A 22,182-nucleotide genomic window follows, 5' to 3' on the forward strand; every position below is an offset into this window, starting at 1 on the left:
AAGTACATTGCTTTCCATTTGAGCTGCAAGTACCTTTGGTGATAGCCAGTTAGAAACTACACATTAGCTCAGTTTTACTAAAAAGCACACCACTGTGCAAAGATTTTATGATACATTTTTTTCCAATGCCAGGAAACACCCATTAACGAGCAAAGCCTGTTAAGGGCAATGCTATAATCTTAAAAAGTGAGGGGGAGAGGACTAAATCAACATGGAGTTGGAGGGGCAGTATTCTATCCCCCCAGTGCTCACCTCTCCCTAAAGGCATCAATGGGCACTGCATGCTCCTACTTGAAATACACCTAGGCTCAAACGTAACTGCAGAAGATTGCACATTATTAAAATTAAATATCTAAATAGTGTTTTAGCTCTAGAGTCAGCCCCCACCCATCTGCTGAACATACAGTAAAACTACAAACACTAAGTGGTAAACTTAGAAATTGCAAAAAGCATAATATTAAATCAATAGCATTATGAAAACAATTGGAATATTTATATTTTCATACACACTAACCTGAAAAATGTGTACACAAAAGGGACTAAATCAGTCATGACCTGCACATCACCTGGAATCCCAGGTTAGTTTAAGTTACATGATCATTCATACAAATGGTGCACGTAGACAGTTGTGTTCAGGCTGACTGCTGATCCTTTTACAATGTTTTGTTGCAAAATAACTGCATGCACTGTCTCAATTATTTCTTTATTGCATAAACAATTTTATTACTATTTTTAAAAAAAACATCTTTTACATCCTCTAATAAAACATCAGTAATTTCAGAGCAGCAGAGAGAACTTGTCTGCCATCAAAAAGCATGATGTCGTGAGCATAGAAAATCTGAGAAAATTAAAACACAATCAACTTTTACAGAAACTACTTCCAGGTGCTACAGAAGAAATTTTACAACTTGCGTTATTTACTTCAATTCTTTTCACCCCACAATGCATGTTTTATTTACCTTATAACTGTGTGCAAGGGATTGAGCATGCAATTCAAGCTAAGATGCACAGGAGTTTAAGACACTCACCCAAAAGCAGATCCTGCATGCTGAAGGAAAAACAAATGTTGCAAAACAGATGATGTTCAGTGCTAAACGTCTTACTGTTTGCTAACACATGTAACTGCATACAGCAATGGAAGTTGGTGTCAATGAAAAACTAGAGCCAGACAGGAAGAAGAAGGAATGTGCCCTAGGGACGCCCAAGATTAGATGTGCCACAGAAACAGGGACCAGCCATTGGCCCAATCTTGAGAAGCAGGTGTGGAGACAAAAATTATCAGAAAATTTTCATTGTCATCCGGAAATGCAATGCATATATATAAACTTAAGTGGACCAAATTAAATCCTGAGACCAGCAAATATTTTACAGCAACACATTGCCACTTGATGGGTAAAAAAAATTGTTGTGGCAGGAGATCAAGATCACTCAGTAATTAGCAAAAGTTAAAAATCACAACACCAGGTTATAATCCAACAGGTTTATTTGGAAGCACTAGCTTTCGGAGTGCAGCTCCTTCGAAAGCTAGTGCTTCCAGATAAACTTGTTGGACTGTAACCTGGTGTTGTGAGATTTTTAAACTTTGTCCACCCCAATCCAACATCGGCAACTCCAAATATTTAGCAAAAGATTTCAACACCAAAATGACCAGTTTCCAGCAACTCGTCTTCAGACAGCAGCAAAAGCTTCAGTACTCACGATGCTACAGGAGCAATATGGGTCAAATGCCCATGAATTTCAATACAGCCAGTAACCACACTCTGGAATTGAAAGGTTTGAAAGTAGTTTTGTGAAAATCACAGGACTTGAGTCAAGATTTATAGTGGTGAAAGCCTAAAACCCAGGCGATCGAAATTAACGCCTGCAGTCCATTTCAAACATAAAAATACACTGCAAATCAATTTGTTTGCAGTAGTTTTTGTGCATGTCATGACAAGGGTTGGCTGGATGAGGATGGAATAAAGTTATGGATTAATAATGTGACATAGACATTCCAGAGGCCTAGATAAATAATGCAGCTCATTAGTTTGTGAAAAGTTCAGTTCCTATACTCAATGAGATGAAGAAGCACCCCTGTAAAAATCACACCCACATTGCTACAGCCTAACATTGGTCAGAACAGGTACTCAATGGAGAAAAGAAAAACCTTCACAAAAGAGTGGGAATATATATATTCCTCCACTTGATACTTTGTATGGTTTCATCATAAAATCATGGGATGCTATCCGTGCAAGAACGGTTATCAAATCATTCAAAAAATGTGGCATAACCAATTCATTGTTTGCATTTAAAAAATGGTTTGTTGTGACGGAATGATTCTGAAACCAGAAGTGCCACATCTTATTCTCAAAAGTATCACAGGCAAAATGACTCAAAGTGAATTTGAACTCAAAATTTTGTATTGGATGACACCGACAATGAATTTGATGAGTTTTAAAACATTTTTCATTGTAGTTAAAGGTATCTTTGTACAAGTAATTTATTAAAACTATTTTACATTAATATGAATTACCAGTGCTATGTTTTCATGTTTTGAATATGGGATGACCCATATTTTATACTTGGTATATACATTGTTCCAAAACCTGGGGTCAATCTTTGGAAGCTTCAAGGTTGATTTATATACCAACAACTAAGCTGAAAGTAATAAAAGCATGTTGCAAGATATCCTTCAATTCAGAATTACTTGCTGTTATTGAAGCATTTTTTCCTGAAAAAAATTTTCTCATTGTTACTAATAACTTAATGGATTTTCAGGACAGAAATTATAGTACATTTCACAACAGTCTTCTTGAGAACAATAAGCTCTAACAACAGATTACAAAAATATTGAGTAAAGAGAGAAAACTATTTAAGAGGAAGATAGCATAAATTGCAAGGATTGGATACAATTACGACCTTCACTAAAATACCAGGTCCAGATTTGGTCACCAAATTGCTCTCTTGTTCAGAGCACCCGAATGACAGGGAAAGAACACAGAAGCTCGGAATGTTTACACCAAGAAAAAGATAACTCAGGCAATTTTTGTAGCAGTAGTTAACTTATTATATGTCTTGTTAATGCTCATTTTATAAGTTTAATATATGGATAGTTTATATAATGGAAAAACCTTTATTTAAAGCAAGATGAAAAGATAGTTTAGGTGCATTTTTTTAAAAACACAGAAAATGGTGAATGGATGGGAATGTTTGGCAAAGGTTTTGATTTTTTTAAATTCACTTTTCCATCTACAAATTCAATAAAATGTTGCATTAAGAAAAGATGTGCATTTATATAGCCCCTTTCATGCTCTTTGGATGCCTCAAAACACCTTACTGCCACTGACGTACATTTGAAGTATAGTCACTGGTGTTTTATGTGGGGGGATTACAGCAACTAATTTTCACACAGCAAATTCCCACAAACAAAAATGTGGTAATGATGAACTAATGTATTTATGAAGCTGATTGAGGAATAAACATTAGCCAGGCCACAAGGAAAAACTTTCTACTCTTTGAAATTTCTGTCCATCCAAGAGGGCAGGGCAGCGGCTAAATACTTCACCAGAGAGACAGCTCCTCTGTCAGTGCAAGACAGCTTAAGTAAGACATTGGAACATCAATCTCAATTGTTGTGTTCACGTCCTGGTCTGGAACTTGAACCTACAACCTTGTAATTCGATGAAAGAGTGTCATCCTCTGAACCACTAGTGATAACATAGAAAAAAGCTTTTTTTCAGTAGAAGCAGGACCATGGGCTTTTACCATCTCTGAAACACTGGTCAGATAAACTTCAATGTCCATGGATTCAAACATTCAACTTTTTTAGATCTTTGAATCCTATTGAAATAGGATTTCTTATTGCAATATAGCAACTCCCAAGTGGAAGGTACATGACATGGCATCTGTTACAAATGTGCTTCTTCCTAGAAGGAAGGAACAGGAATTTCACAGCCAAAACCAACTGGAAGAAGTCAAAAGCGATCGAAGTTATCACAGGCATATGTACAACTCAATGATTAGAACTAGTCAGTATTTCTGTCACAGAAAAGTAAAGTTACTCGCAATGGTTACAGCTAATCACCCTTGTCTTGTAAAATGCTTAAGCAGGATGTGTCATATTACAATTTGACAGGGAGATGGTGATCAAAGTCAAGAGTTGTGGTCCTGGGAATCTTTTGGGGCTGTTGCCTCTACTTGTTGCCTGAATTCCATCCTCACCTGGCGATTTGACTCCAGCAATTCTCGAAGTTTTGCATTTAAAACGTCGTTTTTCTCCTCAAGGTTATCCAGGCAAGAGTTGATCTGGTCAAGCATCAAATTGAGTGCCACATATTCTGCCAAAGAAAAGTGGGGAGTGAAGTGAAGAATCCAATATTTCACTTACAGTATAAAACAAAAAAGGAATACATATTTATGCTCTGCTTTTCTCCAGACAAGATTTTTTATTTGTGTATTATTCACCTCCCACGGTATTAGAACAGTTGGGCTTAGAGCTACTTGATCTGGCAAATATATTTACTAGAAACCAAGAGGTGCCTATCTTAGCCTGACGCTTGGCAGGACTTCAATTGAGTTCGGACACCAAATGGCTCACAAGCTCAAAAGCAACAATGGTATCTGCTTCAGCTTCAACAGGCCTCTGCTCTCACAAGCCCACAGCTGTATCCCACTCTATTCTCATTCGGAGAAAATGTCTGGGAAGCACTGCATTAAGGATTGCCACCGGTGTTAATGATAACACAATGACTCACATTCACAACCTTTGGATATCCCAAGGCACTTTATGCCAAGTAGTTTTCAGATGTGGTTACTGTTTAAATGCAAGAAACACTTCACACAATTTAAACACAGTGAGATCACACACATTCAATTTGATGTAGATCGAGGGATTAAATGTTCACCAGGATGTTGGGGATTATTGCTCTACTCTTCATCATTGACTGGATCTCAGTCTAGCATTCTCATCTGAAACAATCAAAGTAGTTTGCAATATATAATTTCAGTTACATCACACTGTAAACTTTTGCTATAAATTGTGTCTTACAATCTTATACTTCACAACCACCTAATGAAGGAGCAGCACTCCAAAGCTAGTGCTTCCAAATAAACCTGTTGGACTACCACCTGGTGTTGTGTGATTTTTAACTTTGTACACCCTGGTCCAACACCAGCATCTTCAAATCACATCTGAAAGATGGCATCTCTGACAATATAACATGCACTCAGTGGATAAGCAAAATGAAACTGAATTCTGCAATTGCCATATAAACATAGAGAAATACAGCATAGAAACAGACCCTTCAGTCCAACTCATCCATACTGACCAGATATCCTAAATTAATCTAGTTCCATTTGCCAGCATTTGGCCCAAATCCCTCTAAACCCCTTCCTAATTATGTACCCATCCAGATGTCTTTTAAAATGTTGTAATTGTACCAGCCTCCACCAATTCCTCTTGCAGCTCATTCCATACCCACACCACCCTCTACAAGAAAAAGTTGCCCCTTAGGTCCCTTTTAAATCTTTCCCCTCTCACCCTAAACCTATGCCCTCTAGTTCTGGACTCGCCCATCCCAGGGAAAAGACCTTGTCTATTTACCCTATCCATGCCCCTCATGGTTTTATGAACCTCCCTAAGGTCACCCCATCTCGGGGTCTTGGTGACAGTGTCTATAGGAGGGGTCCTATCAAAAGGTTTTAAAGACGTGCTGGGGGTAGGGTTGAATCCGGATGGGGAGATGGAACTTGGGATTCGGACCTGCTGAATGGGAGGAGGCGATCTGGGTCATGGAGATCTGGTCGGATTCCACTCCCGGGATTTACCTTCATCAGACTCCTCCTCCTCCTCCTCCTCCTGCCCCACAGGGGCACTGGGTTCCCCATTCGGCCCCGACATGTTGCAGAATCGGAGGTGGGAATCAGGGGCAGCTCTCCCCCTGGGTCTCCTCAACCTCACCCCTGACCTTCAAATGTAACAGACTCTCAGCTGATCAAGGTCCTCACTGCACGTGTCCCGGAAATGCCTGTGAACAATCCTCTCCACCTCTCTCCACTATAACAACCCTCATAAAATACGACAATTATTATTATTTTTCAGTTGTAAGTATAAGTTGAATATTTTAAAAATAAAACTGTTACAGGCACAGAAGAAGCCATCCAGTTATGGGGCCCGTTTGCTGCAAACTGTGGGCGAATTGATACACAGTTAAAGGGATAAATCATAACCTTAAATTGTTTTCCAGAATAACACAAAAACTGAAAACAACAGGTAATGAATTGGAATTACTACAACATTTGTGATCATCTAAAGTCTCCTTGTATTTATATTGTATGTTATTTCATGACCACAGCATCTTAAATCAAACATCTATTTCATAACTAATCACTGTTGTAACTTCTTTGCTCTTCATCATATTAGTGGCATGGAATCATTTATGGCCATCGTTTTGTGCTTTGGTTTGAAGTCCCATTTCAAAGACAGAACTGTGTCTCCAGTGCACTCTCACAGTACTCCATTCCAAGTTCGGTTTGGATTTTGTGTTCAAATCTCTGGTGTGATACTCAATTTTACAACCTTCTGTCATGGGTGGGCCATCATGGCCAGTCTGGATTTAAATACCTTCTTACATATCAAATGCTCAATTTCAATTGTTAAAGAAAATACTGGCCACCTGCCTGTCAAAGTTGCTAACACTGTTATGCTCCATCACGTGCACTGAGATCTGAAGATCCAAGTTAGTAATCAGGATTCAAAATTTGAAACAAAAGCAGAGATTTCTGGAGAAACTCAGCAACTCTAGCAGCATCTGTGGAGAAAAAGCAGAGTTAATGTTTTAAGTCCAGTCTCCCTTCTTAAGAAACAAAAATAGAAATTGCTGGAAAAGCTCAGTAAGTCTGGTAGCATCTGTGGAGGAAAATTTTGGATCAATTGACCCTTTGTAAGAACTTGAGTGGCTACTTGCCATCCCAACTTAGAAATATATCACTTTCAGTGTCACTGGGTCAAAATCCTGGAATTCTTTCCCTCAGGGCATTGTGGGTCTACCTACAGGACATGGACTACAGCAGTTCAAGAAGGTAGATTAGATTACTTACAGTGTGGAAACAGGCCCCTTCAGCTCAACAAGTCCACACCGACCTGCTAAAGCGCAACCCACCCATTCCCCTACATTTACCCCTTTACCTAACACTAGCTTGGCCAGTTCACCTGACTTGCACATCTTTGGACTTTGGGAGGAAACCGGAGCACCCGGAGGAAACCCACGCAGACACGGGGAGAATGTGCAAATTCCACACCCCAAACTTTTCAAGGGGCAACCAGGGATGACCTATAAATACTAGGCCCAGCCAGTGATGCCCACACGCAGGATTGAATTTTTTAAAGTGGTATTATTGTTTAAATGGTGATCTATGACTAATAAGTTATTTGAGAAAATGCCCATTGATCCAAAATAAGTTTGAGAATCATTGCTGTCTGGTCATCAAATACAGCAGGAAAATGGAACTGAGATGGAAGATCTTATCGAGTGGCAGAACAGGCCATACGACTTACTCATTTTCCCATTTTGTATGTTCATGAAGCTGGTTGTAAGTGACCTTTTTGCAATGTAGCAAATGCGAATAAAATTTTGATTTAATTCATGAAGTTTTGTTTTGTTTGCCTGATTTGATCTTTATTCATTGTGTTCCTCGCAAAAAGATGGCACTTAGCTCTTTTAAGGTGATGGCACTAGTAGATTCGAAGAGGCAAAAGTTGGATTAGGTTATTTGGAGAACATGTTTGGACCTGAAAAGTGATTGAGTGAGCAAATAATTTAATGTTGTACAACCAAAATTAAGTTCACCATCAATTTATTATTTGTCTCGAATATTTATGATGAATAACTATTTAGTTGAAAATAGGAAGGCTGTAATTAAGAGGGTTGGAGGGGACATCTGCACTCATTCAGTGGCGTACACCTTTAAGGAGATCAGGAGGAAATCTCGTTGTGTAAGAGAGATATGGCAGCTTCCTATATCAGAGCAAGGAGAGTTTGTGCCCGGCTTGTGGTTTACAGTAAGGCTTACAATGGACAAGCCCTCGCACTGCATCCTGGCACCAGGCTCTACTGCCTAGGCAGACATCTGCAGGAGAAGTTACCAGAAAGACTGAAAGTTGGGAAAACTGCTCTGAGTGTTGCATTTGTGCTGGGTGGAACCTTAGGATTATACCACACTGTCAGGCACTACCTGCAGCAAGAGCAGCACCGTGCTGAGCAGCAGTACACGGAGGTAAAATGTGCATTAATAGCACAAAGAGAGGAGTTCAGGAGGTGTTAGTAACTTATTTACAGGTAGATAGGAAAGTTGGTACTACATAACGATTATGCTAAATCCTTATGTATTTGGGGAGGGGGGTGGAGGGAAAATTAGCATTGATTTTGTTGCATGGCATTGATTCAACACAATGTGCTCGCATATAGCATGCTTTGCAATCCGTTGAATTTGCTTCCAAAATCTGTGCTTTACATGTAGATTTTGTCAGAAATTGAATACTTTTCCTGCTTAATTGCTCGGGAACCGTTTATGTCTGAAGCTGAAAGAAAATTCAGATTTTTTTATTCATGTTGGAAAAACATGCAGTTGTTGGTTTAGTAATGTTTTTTTTCAGTTTCATGCTCGTTCCTGTTGGAAAACCCCTTGAAAATGTTAACATTCTTTCCCTTGTTGCTGGTAAATTGCCACAAGCTACATTTAATTTGGCTACTTACTAAGAAATCTCACTATCAAATAGTGAAATAATTAAGCTTTGTTGCATGTAGCAAGCAAAATAACACACTCAAGTAAGCAAGTTAAGCCTCACAATGCAGTTTAGTCATTACCCAATTAGTGGTGGAATTTATCTACAATTCCAAGTAATAGTATCTGTCTTTAGATATGTCTAGAGTTCAGTCCTTGTGCAGTTCAGATTGAGGAGGGCTCTGGCCCGAAACGCCGAATTTCCTGTTCCTTGGATGCTGCCTGACCTGCTGTGCTTTAAGCAGCAACACATTTTCAGCTCTGATCTCCAGCATCTGCAGACTTCACTTTTTACTCACAGTTCAGATTGAGTTGATTTGATTTGATTTATTATTGTAATTTGTACTGAGGTGCAGTGAAAAGTAATGTTTTGTGTGCCATTCAGACAAATCATAACTTACGTAAGTACATCAGGGTAATAGAACAGAATGCAGAATATAGTATTACAGCTACAGAGAAGGTGCAGAGAAAGATGAACTTTTACTATATGAGAGGTCTGTTCATAAGTCTGATAAGAGCAGGGAAGAAGCTGTAATTTGATTCTGTTGGTATGTGTCTTCAAACTTTTGTATCTTCTGCCTGATGGAAGAGAGTATGACAGGTTGGAGAGGTGTTTGATTATGTTGGCTGCTTTCAGGAAGTGGTAAGTGTAAACAAAATCAATAGAAGGAAGACTGGTTTTCATTATGAACTGGGATCTGTTCACAACTGTCATTTGTTGCAGTCTTGGACAGAGCGATTTCCATTCCAAACTGTGATGCACCCAGATGGGATACTTTCTTTAGTGCATTTATAAAAATTGGGAAGAGTCCTTATGGACATATTGAATTTTTTTCGCCTTCTGAGGAAGTGGAGGCCATGGTGTGCTGTCTTGACAGTAGCATTGACATGGATGGGCCAGGACAGATTGCTGGTGATATTTACTTCTAGATTGTCCAGAGTTCTGTTGCTGAAGAATCGCAAGTTGAATTCTTATAGCTTAAGCTTATGTGACATTATTTATAACACTTATGAAGTCACCAAATCTGTAGCTTACTTTCTTATCAGGAGTAGGTTCTATGTTCTCTGTTATATTTGTTGTCTGTTTGAAACACAGCCTGACCTCTCATTTACTCCTTAAATTCTTCTGCAGGCGATCTTAAGTACCCATTTGTCACGAGACAGCAAGTTATCAAACAGGTTTTAAAACAGTTGGTTTCTGTAGCTTCAACACTTTCTTTTCCCAGGGACGGGTAATTGGCATATTGTTTTTAATTCCTTGTCCTGTTCCCAACAGTTTATTCCTGAAAGAATTATTGCTGATTTCAATCCATGTAGTTAAAGTTTTGAAGTTTACAGTATCACATGCTATGGTGTTTTCAGAAGTATATTGCTTAAGTTTTATTATTTGTATTTAGATAGCTATGTAAATATGTTAATATGGCATTATGTTTGCCTGCATTGCAGTCCTTCACATTCAAGGTTATCCATTATCTGCTAAATGCTGAACAAACCCAAGTATTTCTTTGTTGTGGTGTGAATTTCCAACACCGCAGTGTGTAGCGAATATAGAAACAGGAGAAATCCTTTCACCTTATTCCACCATTCAATTAGATTAAGGCTGATCTGAATCTTAACTCCAGCTCCTCACCAAGAGACCGTAAGCTTTTTTTCTGTTGCTGAACAAAAGATTATGAATCATTCCACAATTACTAAATCATTGTTGGAGAAAAGAAATAACTACAATAACTTTCTCAAGGGAAAAGACTGATCTAAGTGTACAGTATCCACGGGATGTATCCTGGTGATCATTGACTTCAGGAGGAGAGGAGGAGGACATGCCCCTATTTACGTCAAAGGAGCTGAGATGGAGAGGGTAGAGAGCATCAAACCCCTAGGAGTGAAGATAACCAACAATCTGATCTGAACCTCTGTCTAAACACCCTATGATCTGTATGCCCTTTTTATTTCTACGATCTGCCTGTATTGCTCGCAAAACAAAAGTTTTCACTGTACGTAGGTGAATAAGAATATTAAAAGAATATCAGGATATGAAAAGAAGTAGCTAAAATGATAGTGATCTGGTAGTAAATTTCCAAGAATCCTTAGATTCTGAAAATGTCTAAAAGGATTAGAAAACTGTCAAAGTAATAACTTTATTTAAAAGGGGAAAGAGACAGAAAAAGGGTAACTAGGCCAATTAGCTTAACGTCTGTATTAAAGGCTTATTATAAAGGACATGGTCAATCATTTATAAATACATAATATCGTCAAACAAATGGCATCCTGAAGGAGAAATCATACCAGACAAGTTTACTAGAATTGTTTGAAGATGTAACAAGCAGGACAGAGGGGAAGCGCTGAATGGAAAATATTTGAATTTTCAGAAAGAGTTTGATAAGCTACTACTCATTAGGCTACTTAATATTATAGGGACCCATGGTGTAGGAGCTAGTATATTAGCATGGATAGAGAATTGGCTGTCTGACAAAAGACAGACGTTGGAATCGTGGGGGAATTTTCTGGGTGGCAATCTTTAACTGTCAGACGTCTAGTGGAGAGCAGAGGGATTGGTGCTGAGGTCAGTTATGGACAATATATATTACTGACTTGGATGAGGAAAGTGAATGTATTATGGCCAGGTTTGTGATGGTAATAGGTGTGAAGGTAAGTGGTATTGATAAATCAAAGTCTGCAAAAGGCGATGGGGAAGGTTAAGCAAATGGAAAAAACTTGGCAAATGGAATACAATATGGGAAAATGTGAGGTTATGCACTTCGACTGGAGGAATAAAGAAGCTAACTCTTATTTAAATGGGGAAAGACTGCAGAAAGCTATAGCTCAGAGGCATTTGTGAATCCTAATGCACAATCACAAAAAGCTAGCATACAGATTCAGTAGGTAACAGAATATTGGCCTTTATTTCAAAGGGAAGAGTGTATCAAAAATAGGAACAAAGATATAGTGGCATCTCTCCCTCCAACTGCATAATGTTTCAGCCTTCCAATCAGTCTTTTGTTCTCCAGGTAATTTTGCTGATGTTCAACTGTCAGTCAAAGAGATTTGGTCAGTTGCTTGAAACAAAGTAATATTGAAAGGATGTTGGAAGTAAGCATGACAGTGGGAGGAGAAACTAAGTGCGCAGTGGAAAATGACACTGTGTTAAGAGCAATGGGCTTACTGACCTGTTTCTGTGCTGATGAGCTATGATTTTGTGATGTCGTCTGATGTGTTTGTCAGTGACCTTCCTACAGACATTAAATCACGTGAGCTTTACCCCGTCTTTCGAGCATTTAACTGATATGAAGGTTCACTGATCAAGCTAACATCACAACAGCCAGTTGGCTTTGTTACATTCAGGAGCAGAAGTAGCAAAAAATGCTGCATTCACCTCACCTGCTGCAGCTGCTGCACTGCGTGCTCAGATGTGCTGGTACCCTCCATCTGAAGCATCTCTGCAAGGACTGATGTCTCATCAGTTTTGTTAAGTTTCTAACTGCCCTTTTCTAAGAATTCACATTTCTCCGTGGAGAAGGATAGACTGAATTTTGTTTTCAGGTTAGACTTTACTGAAGGAGATTTTTGAGAACTGGCTCTTTTCACTTGACTTGGAAGGGATGGAGTGGTCACTAAGGACTGGATTTAAGAACTTTACCGATGAACTTTTTCCCATGTGCGAGGATCCTAAAATTTTTACTTACTGCACAGACTAGTAATTTTTCATGTTATAATGATGATATGCTGTGTGTCAATAACTTGCTTAAATCCTGGCTGTCAGAGTCTTATGAAAGCTGGTAGTGCCATCTCTGTGGTTATCATGAAATGATAAAAAGAGGGAATAAGAATGTGTATAAGGTATGAGCAGGTAGGGAAAGAGTTAAGTTTTGGGTTGCGTAACAAACACTCTGGTAGCATCACTTTCACCAGATACAAACTTACAGTAAACAATGAGGTGCTGGAGGCAAGGGAAGTGGGTTAATGAGGTGAAAAACATCCACTATGTAATACCAGTTAATAACGTTAAGAACGTCCATTGTATAATGTCAGATGGCTTAATCTTTACTGTTGATGATCGCTGATTGTAATAGTCACCCAATCAATATAGCTGTTGTCTTATTTGGATGCTGCTCCCTTTAAGTGACTATGTAATTCCTTAAGAATCTGCTTCAAGAGAAGACCAAGAACTCATGTCTCTGTGCACATGGGCGATCGTTCTCTCTCTCCCTCCAGGGCCCGGAATAAAGATGAAGGAGGTAAAGCCGTACTGTGTCTGAGTGTTTGCTCCGACTGATACGGGGATAGGGAAACAGGACAACAGGAAGGATGTACCTGATGTACAAGAAGGATGTACCTGATGTACAAGAAGGATGTACCTGATGACAGCAGGGTCCAGAACCAGAGGTCACAGTCTAAGGATGCAGAATAGGCCATTTAGGATTGAGATGAGGAGAAATGTCTTCACCCAAAGAGTGGGGAGCCTATGTAATTTGTTGCTACAAAAAGCAGTCTAGGCAAAAACACTTATTTCAAGAAGGAGTTGGATATGGTACTTGTGGCTAAAAGGATTAAAGGATATCATGGGGAAAGCAGAAACAGGCTATTGAGTTGGATGATTAGTCCTGATCATGATGGATGACAGAGCAGACATAAGGGGCCAAATGACCTACTCCTGTTCCTATTTTCTTCATTTCACCCTGGTCAGATACATACAGGCACCCTCAAAACAAAAACACTGTGCTGCTTGGGCCAATCCTTAAAATAATCACGTGAGGTTTCATTCAACTGGAATTCTAAAAGAAAGTAATATCTGTATTAAGTAGCACCATTCACAACATGAAGTGTCATTGCAGTTGTATTATAGGATACGTGGTCGTCATTTTGCCCAGATAAGCTCCCACAATTAGTAATGGGGTGGTAACTGGATCCTCTGTATTAATGATACTATTTGAAGATAGTTGTTTGGGATAGGGGTTGATGGTGTGGCTCAGTTCTCGCACTTTAGTTGAAACCTTCTTTTCCATCTGTGCGTTTGCTTTGCAGCAGACTCCCAGTGCTGGCCTGTCACTCACGCTGTACCAGTATAAGACCTGTCCGTTCTGCAGCAAAGTTCGCGCATTCCTTGATTTCCACTCTCTGCCTTATGAAATTGTAGAAGTCAACCCAGTCCTGCGGAAGGAGATCAAGTTTTCCAACTACCGAAAAGTTCCGATTCTGATCGGGGATGATGGAGAGAAAGTGGTGAGTTTGCACAAAAATAAATACACAGCATTATTTGGACAGACCAACTCTTTCAAAATATATTAGGAAAATAGTTGAGACCCTAACTTTTTCTTATTTTAAAGTTAAGTGTAAGGTGTTGTGTTCTGGATGCAATTCGTTTGGTCAAGCTACTAGGTTGGAAACAAAATAGACTTTATTTATACACTATAATTAAAATACTGACAAAAACAAAAGGAAAGAATTGGCTTAACTGTAACTCTATTGAAATACTTAACAAAATAATACATATTAACTAGCACTAATTAACCATTTTAATATAGTAACATCCCATAAATACACCCATGGCCAAGACAAATTCAGTAAAATAGATTGTCTCACATGCAATTCTAGCAGCAGGAAGAGAACCCCCAGCTATTGGCTGTAACAGAAAGAGGAATAAGAGCTTCCACATCCAGCTTCAAGACCCAGCAACTGCTACTGTAAGGCTAAAACAAAATAAACAAGCCTGGTTCTGTGGGAGCTTGACCCAGCCATCCAGCCTCCTTCTATTGTTTTAACTTTTTTTAAAAACCCAAGGCCTCACAAGCTGTTTGTTGACTTTGAAGCACATCATTTGACATCAACCTCTCAACCTTTCTTCACAAAAATAAAACAGGATAAAATACACCTCTCAAAGCCATAGTGTCATCACGGCATGAATTAATATTAGAATATTTCCATTTTTTTGGTGCAGTGGTCTGCCATGAATTGTTGGGAAGTAGGGGTCTTTTCCAGGGAGTGCTAATTATTATCATTGTGAGACAAGAGGGACGTGTAGGCCAGAACTTGATGGGGATGGCATGTAATTTGATTTTCCTTTACAATAGTTTTTGCACAGTGGGTAGTCCCTCTTGCCTCTGAGTTAGTAGGTTGTGTGTTCAAGCCCCAATTCGTACATTTGAGTATAGCAATCTAAACTGATTCTCCCAATGCAGTTTAGTGAGACCTGTGTCATCTGAGGTGGTATTTTTCAGATGTATTATTTTAAAAAGGCCCTGTCTGCTCCCTCGGGTGTAGCCATTAAAGGATCTCAAGATTCTATTTGAAGAAGAGCGAGGAGAGTTTTCTAAAGTCCTTCCATATTTATCCCTTAATCAACATACCTGAAAGAAAGATCATTTTCTCATGTTTATTGTGGGATCTTCCTGTGTTCCTTGCACTACAACGGTGACTATGCTTCAAAAGTACTTCATCGCTTGCAAAGTATTTTTGGGACATCTGAAATTGCTGCTACAAGATGCAAATCTGTCTTTCTTTCCTAATATTCGGTGTTTGTGTTGCGTGTCTCCTATTTAAGCTGTTACACTACCATATCTCATGGTAATGAGCTGTCAACAATATCTATATATAGCTGCTTAACTGAACTTCATATCATAGAAATGTAAAGAACTGAAGAGGCCATTCAATCACCATGTCTGTGCCAACACTTCATATCCAGCAGGTCCCATTCCCTGGCTCCTTCCCCATAACACTGCATGTTGTTCTTTTTAAAGTAATTATTCAATTCCCTTTTGTCAGTTAATCTTGAATCTGCCTCCACCAGCCATTCAGACAGTGCATTCCAGATCATGACCACATACTGTGTAATAAAAAGTTATCTCCCTGATCCTTTATCGCAACTATAAAATTTATTTTTCTATTTCCAAATTAGTGACCTGAATTGAGAAGTGTTTTCTATTTTTCACATTAGTGACACCAACATTAGTGACTTCAGGATGTGGAAATGCACTTGAATCCTTCCAGGACGATGACTGAAGCCACATAGTTTTGGATGACACTTGTGCAGCAGTGAGGGAGTGCTGCATTGCACCGGGTGCTGTCTTCCCCTTTACAGTTTAAATTATCAGCTGCTGACACTGTTTAAGATCATGTGAAATTCTTGGTGCAGCACACTTTTCCCAGTCCTTTCCAGCAATCAATCAATGAGCTCAGTATGGAATCTTGCTTTGTCCAGAAAGCTGCCATATCTATCAACTTAGATTTCAGAATATTTAATTTCGCATAATAAAATTTTGGGATATTTGTAAGGTATGGTTAAGTATTATCCATTTTTTGTTCTCTCTTTCTTTGTTCCTCGTCCACCACCTCTCCTCTGTCTCCCTATTCTTCCTCTGCCTCTTTTCTCCCTCCATCGTCACTTACTCTTCACCCGATTTCCCCACTTCTCTTGTCATTGAATTTCTGATGAATATTTGTAGAGAAGTAAATGAAATGAATATGTTGAAGTAAAGATGTAGGATTGAATAATAAATTTAAGTGAAAGATAAGTAGCTTTTAACTGATTTAATTTTCTTTTCTTTTTATTTTCAGCAAATCAATGATTCCTCAGTTATCATCAGCGCTATCAAGACATATTTACTGTCAAGGTAATTCTGATGTGGTTACTACCAATCATTTAGATGTTTTATTTCTGAAAGCTTTTGCTTTGAGCAACTTAGATTCTCTTTAGAATCAAATCTTTGTAGTTCTGCCTTTTACATTTATCAAAAGAATGCCTGTTTTCCCCAATAGGCATTCATTTTATTTTGAGATTTGCTCCGTTTTGCTTGCGATCACCTTTTATTGTCCAGTTATAAAGCTGATATTTTTACTTGTTGTTTATTCCACCCTGCCAAACCTCATTCCCCCCCACCCCCCCATCACTAGATTTGAACTCCAAACATCACTGTCGGTTTTCCCAGGAACATTAATTTTATCTTCCTTCTGTGTCCTAGTTGTTGAGGGTTGCAGGTGCCACACTTAAACCTTTTACATTAACACATCCACTTCCACGTGTGTATACTTACAACAAACATGCGTTCACACACACACACCTACATACTGCTTCACTAATTTAGAGACCTGTATCCAATCTATTTTCCCCTCTCACTCTCACACTACTCTTCTGTTATTGCTCCCACCTCCTCCAAGTACACATTACCATCTATTCCATCTCTCACACTTGCAATATCATAAACGCAGCTATTTTATATCCCATTTCCTAAGCACCCCACTCCACTGCTTCTGAAAACCCCCAAAAGTTATAATAGGAATGAGATAAAGTCGGGCTCTGGTGCTGAAGTGTATTAGTTTGCGAACCATGCAGATCTATCAATTCAGAGGCTAGCATAGCAACCTAGCTTTGAATTGCCCATGGAAATTGAGATTTTTTTCCCTTCTTGCGTTTCAACTTGCAGCTGATTAGTGTGCTACTCGTGCACAGTTTGCAGAAGGATAGTCGTCTTGTACTCTATTCGCTAGCTTCCCCAACCCCATCATGTCATCAGCAAAAATTCCACCCTTCCCCAGCTATCTTCAGTTCTGTTGAAGGGTCACTGGACTCTAAACATAAACTCTGTTTTCTCTCTATTAAGATCTGTGTTTCTCCAGCACTTCTACTTTTCTTTCATATTTCTAGCATTCTTAGTGTTTATTTTTACTTGCCAGTTATATTGGGGCACAGAAATCCAGGTTTTTTGTAAATTACAGTTCTGTTCAAAAGCTTTAAAAAGAGACTACCTGTGCCAAAAGGAATCTGCTTAATTTGTACAACCTTTCTGTAGGACCTATAAACAAGTGCAATTAGCATAAACAATAAACTAATTAATTAGCAAAGCAATTGACAAACTAATTAACAACACCAGGCATCACCTAGTACTATTAATTTATACTAATTGTACTTATTTATAGACCTTCAGAAAGGTTGTACAAATTAAGCTGATTCCTTTTAGCACAAATACTATTACCAAGCTTTTTAGAGCTTTTGAATGTATTTTTAAATAATTTGCAAAGAAAATCATTTAGGGACATAGGATCAAAGAGATGTACAGCACAGGAACAGACTCTTGGTTCCAGCTCATCTCTGCTGACCAGATATCCTAAATTGATCTCGTCTCATTTGCCAGCACTTGGCCCATAGCCCTCTAAACCCTTCCTATTCATATCCCCATCCAGATATTTTTAAATGTTGTAAATGTACCAGCCTCCACCACTTCCTTTGGCAGCTCATTCTATACACGCACCACCCTCTGTACCTCAGTATGACTAGCAAATGAAAATAAACAATGGGAACGGAAGATGCTGGAAATTTGAAACAAAAGCAGAAAGTGTTAGACCATGCCCTATGTTTTAAAAAAAGCTCAACAGAGGCTAAAATCCTGTTACTAAGTCACCCTTCATTTACACACAGAGTCCTTGACGCTAACCCAGCTCTGAGTGAACAAACTGTCTGACACTCCTGTTTGTTTTTTTTTCTTTTTTTTTGCAGAACCTCTGACATTTCCGTTATTTTTTTTTAAAAAATTTTATTTTTATTTTTCTTATTAACCCCCACACTACCGCCTAACTGTGGTAGTGTTTATTTTTCCCCAGCACCCATGGTGTGTGTGTGGTGTGAGACACAGTGAGAGACACAAAGCGCACGAATCTTTATTCAATTTCCACCACCAGGAAGATAGGAAAACACCCGCGTGGCCAGTGACACACTCCTGTTCGTATTAGTCAGCCAGCATTCTCTGATTGGAGCTGTTAATCTGTTCCAATCAGAGAACTCGTATTCTATGAGGTTCATTTGGCTGACCTCATTACAACCACTATAGCCTAGTGGATTATCGCTAGATCATTAATCCAGAAGCTCAGCTAATGTTCTGGATTTTAATGGCAGATGATGGAATTTGAATTCAATAAACAAAATCTGGAATTGAGAATCTACTGACCATGAAACCTTTGCTGATTGTCATAACAACCAATCTGGTTCACTAATGTCCTTCAAGGAAGGAAATCTGCCATCCTCACCTAGTCTGGCCTAATGTGAATTCAGCAATGTGGTTGACTCTCAGTCACTGTCTAAAATGGCCGAGCAAACCATTCAGTTCAATGGCAGCTAGGGACAGGAATAAATGCCAGCCAGTCAGCCATGCCCATCTAGTATAAGTGAATTTTAAAAAAACACAGTAATTAATTCAGAGTGGCGGTATGACCAATTTTGTGGGCAGGGTAGCTTTGAACAAATTGCTTTCTAAGCTAATGTAAAAGATTGTGGATATCTAAATTGTACTGGATGCAATTTGCACTTAAAAGTCCAGGGTCTTTTACACTGTTTTGGTCAATTTCAGACACATTACACCAAAAAAAACTAGCTCAAGCAGAGCAGTCCTTGTGCCCACCTTAATGTGTGAGCCCACTGTTAGGAGTAGGCCTAGAGTCACCTAAGGTTCCTCGTGAATTACCTCACCAATTCTCTGGAAAGGATAGCCTACTTCAATTCACCTTTTCTCTTTACCCACCCCTTACCTTCGTGATACACACTGCTCATGAACTGGATGGATGCGTGACTACTGGTGTCAGTCAGCCATGTGAAAACTCTCTCATCCCGCTCTTTGAAAGCATTGTTATTGTAAATTCTAGAACTGTTTTACATGTTTGTGAGCAGAATTCTACAAAATGGATCTTGGAAGTATTGTAAACTGTGAAAAAGATAGTGTTAAACCTCAAGAAGGTTACAGGCTGGAGTAATGGGCCCAGAGAAGTGCAAAGTGGTACATTTTGGTCGGAAGAATGAGGAGAGGAATTATAACATAAAGGATCCATTTCTGAATGAACTGCAGGAGGAGCGAGACCTGGGGATATGTGCACAAATCATTGAAGTTGGTAGTTCTGAGGAAAGGTCACAATAACTCTGATTTCTCTCCACAGATGCTGCCAGACCTGCTGAGCTTTCTTTGAAATTTCTGCTTTTGTTCCTGATTTCCAACATCTGCAGTTTTTATTGAAGGTGACAGGACAGTTGGAAAAAAATAGTTAAACAGGCAAACAAGATACTGAGCTTTGTAAATTGAGACAGAATTTTTAAAACATCAAGCAAATAATGGTGAACTTGTCAAAAATACTGGTTTGGTTTGGAGGATTGTCGAGAGTGTGGTGCTGGAAAAACACAGCAGGTCAGGCAGCATCCAAGTAGCAGAAGAATCAACGTTTCGGGCAAAAGCCCTTCATCAGGAAGATTGTGTCCATTCTGGAAGTACACTCTCCAGTTTCCACTACCTGTTTGTTGACCTGTGCCAGAAGGTACAGGAGTTGGGGATTAACCTTTACAGCCACATACAGACCCAGAAGAGTGACTTGTGACCATGAGTAAATGTCATCCTTGAATGTAGGGGGAACCCTGATGGCAACAGATCAGGAAGGACATTAATGCTTTGGAAAGGTGCACAAAAAAGATAAAGGAATAAAATTATTCCAGGACTGAGGGACTTCAGTTACAGAGTCAAGGGATGTACAGCATGGAAAGAGACCCTTTGCTCCAACTTGTCCATGCTGACCATTAACCTAAATAAATCTAGTCCCATTTGCCAGCATTTAGCCCATATCCCTCCAAACCCTCCCTATTCATATATCCATCCAGATGCCTTTTAAATGTTGTAGTTATACCAGCCTCCAGGATTTCCTCTGGCAGCTCATTCCATACACACACCACCCTCTGCGTGAAAAAGTTGCTCCTTAGGTCTCTTTGAAATCTTTCTCCTCTCACCTTAAACCATACCCTCCAGTTTTGGACTCCCCTTGTCTATTTATCCTATCCATGCCCCTTGTGATTTTATAAACCTCTATAAGGTCACCCCTCTGCCTCCAACACTCCAGGGAAAATAGCCAGAGCCTATACAGCCTCGCCCATGTCCTGGACAGCTACAACATGACCTCCCAATGCACTGACCAATAAAGGCAAGCATACCAAATGCCTTCTTCACTATCCTATCTACCAGCGACTCCATTCACAAGGAGCTATGAACCTGCACTCCGAGATCTTTTTGTTCAGCAACACTCCCCAGGACCTTACCATTAAATGTATAAGTCTTGCTTTGATTTGATTTTCCAAAATGCAGTATCTCCCATTTATCTAAACTAAACTCCTCCTGCCACTCCTCTGCCCATTGGCCCATCTGATCAAGATCTCATTTTACTCTGAGGTAACCTTCTTTGCTGTCCACTACACTGCTAAATTTGGTGTCATCTGCAAACCTATTAACCATATCTCTTATGTTCATATCCAAATCATTTACATAAATGAAGAAGAGCAATGGACCCAGCACCGATCCTTGTGGCACACCACTGGTCACAGGCCTCCAATCTGAAAAGCAGCCCTCACCACCCCCTTATGTCTTCTACCTTCAAGCCAGTTCTATATCCAAATGACTAGTTCTCCCTGTATTCCATGTGATCTAACCTTGCTAACCAGTTTATCATGACGAACCTTGTCAAACACCTTACTGAAGTCCACAGAGATCACCTCCACCCCTCTGCCCTCGTCAGTCTTCTTTGTTACTTCTTCAAAAAAACTCAGTCAAGCTGGTGAGACACTGTGTTTCCCACGCAGAAAGCCGTGCTGACTATCCCTAAGCAGTCCTTGCCTTTCCAATGTAAATCTTGTCCCTCGGTTCCCTCCAACAACTTGCCCACTGCCAACGTCCGGCTCAATGGTCTGTAGTTCCCCGGTTTTTCCTTATCACCTCAAATAGTGGCAAAACGTTAGCCAACCTCCGGTTTACCGGCATCTCACCTGTGTTTAACAAAGATACAAATATCTCAGCAAGGGCCCAGCAATCCCTACTTCCCACAGACTTCTAGGGTACTCCTAATTAGGTCCTGGGGATTTTAGGCACTTTAAGCCATCCAGCACCACCATCTCCCTAATATGGACATTTTCAGAAGTCGCTATCTACTTTCCCACATTCATACCTTCCATATCCTTCTCCACAGTCAACATTGCTGCAAAATACTCGTTCCATATCTCCACATACAGTATAGGTGGCCTTGCTGATCTCTAAGGGGCTGTATTTTCAAGGTACCGTTTTGTCCTTATGTATTTATAAAATCCCTTTGAATTCTTCTTAACCCTATTTGCCAAAGCTATCTAATGACCCCTTTTGGCCCTCCTGATTTCCTTAAGTATTCTCCTCCTATTGCCTCTAAAGTCTTCTAAGGATTCACTCCATCTCTGCTATCTATACCTGATGTGGAGGTGCCGGTGTTGGACTAGGGTGGACAAAGTTAACAATCACACAACACCAGGTCATTATCCAAAAGGTTTATTTAGGAGTACTAGCTTTCGGTGCGCTGCTCCTTTGTCAGGTTGCTACCTGATGAAAGAGCAGCACTCTGAAAGCTTTTACTTCCAAATAAACCTGTTGGACTATAACCTGGTGTTGT

General features: G+C 39.6%; 2 protein-coding genes across 2 annotated transcripts in view; one reads left to right on the forward strand and one right to left on the reverse strand.

Annotated features, from left to right (window-relative positions):
• Window positions 1-711: 711 nt before the first annotated feature.
• On the reverse strand, window positions 712-5,972 carry bbln (bublin coiled coil protein). The gene is made up of 2 exons (XM_060841588.1): window positions 5,806-5,972; window positions 712-4,316 (listed from the first exon to the last, which is right to left on the reverse strand). The coding sequence occupies exons 1-2, from the start codon at window positions 5,876-5,878 to the stop codon at window positions 4,132-4,134; spliced, it is 258 nt and encodes an 85-aa protein (XP_060697571.1). The 5' UTR covers window positions 5,879-5,972; the 3' UTR covers window positions 712-4,131.
• A 2,011-nt stretch (window positions 5,973-7,983) lies between these two features.
• The window catches only part of ptgesl (prostaglandin E synthase 2-like), a 28,470-nt gene continuing 14,271 nt past the window's right edge, over window positions 7,984-22,182 (forward strand). Inside the window, exons 1-3 of the mRNA XM_060841142.1 lie at window positions 7,984-8,253; window positions 13,780-13,977; window positions 16,309-16,364. Of these exons, the coding sequence (XP_060697125.1) occupies window positions 7,984-8,253; window positions 13,780-13,977; window positions 16,309-16,364 (524 nt within the window). The remainder of the gene's footprint in view (window positions 8,254-13,779; window positions 13,978-16,308; window positions 16,365-22,182) is intronic.

This window comes from Hemiscyllium ocellatum, chromosome 21 (genome assembly GCF_020745735.1).
Source record: "Hemiscyllium ocellatum isolate sHemOce1 chromosome 21, sHemOce1.pat.X.cur, whole genome shotgun sequence".
Taxonomy (NCBI): Eukaryota; Metazoa; Chordata; class Chondrichthyes; order Orectolobiformes; family Hemiscylliidae; genus Hemiscyllium; species Hemiscyllium ocellatum.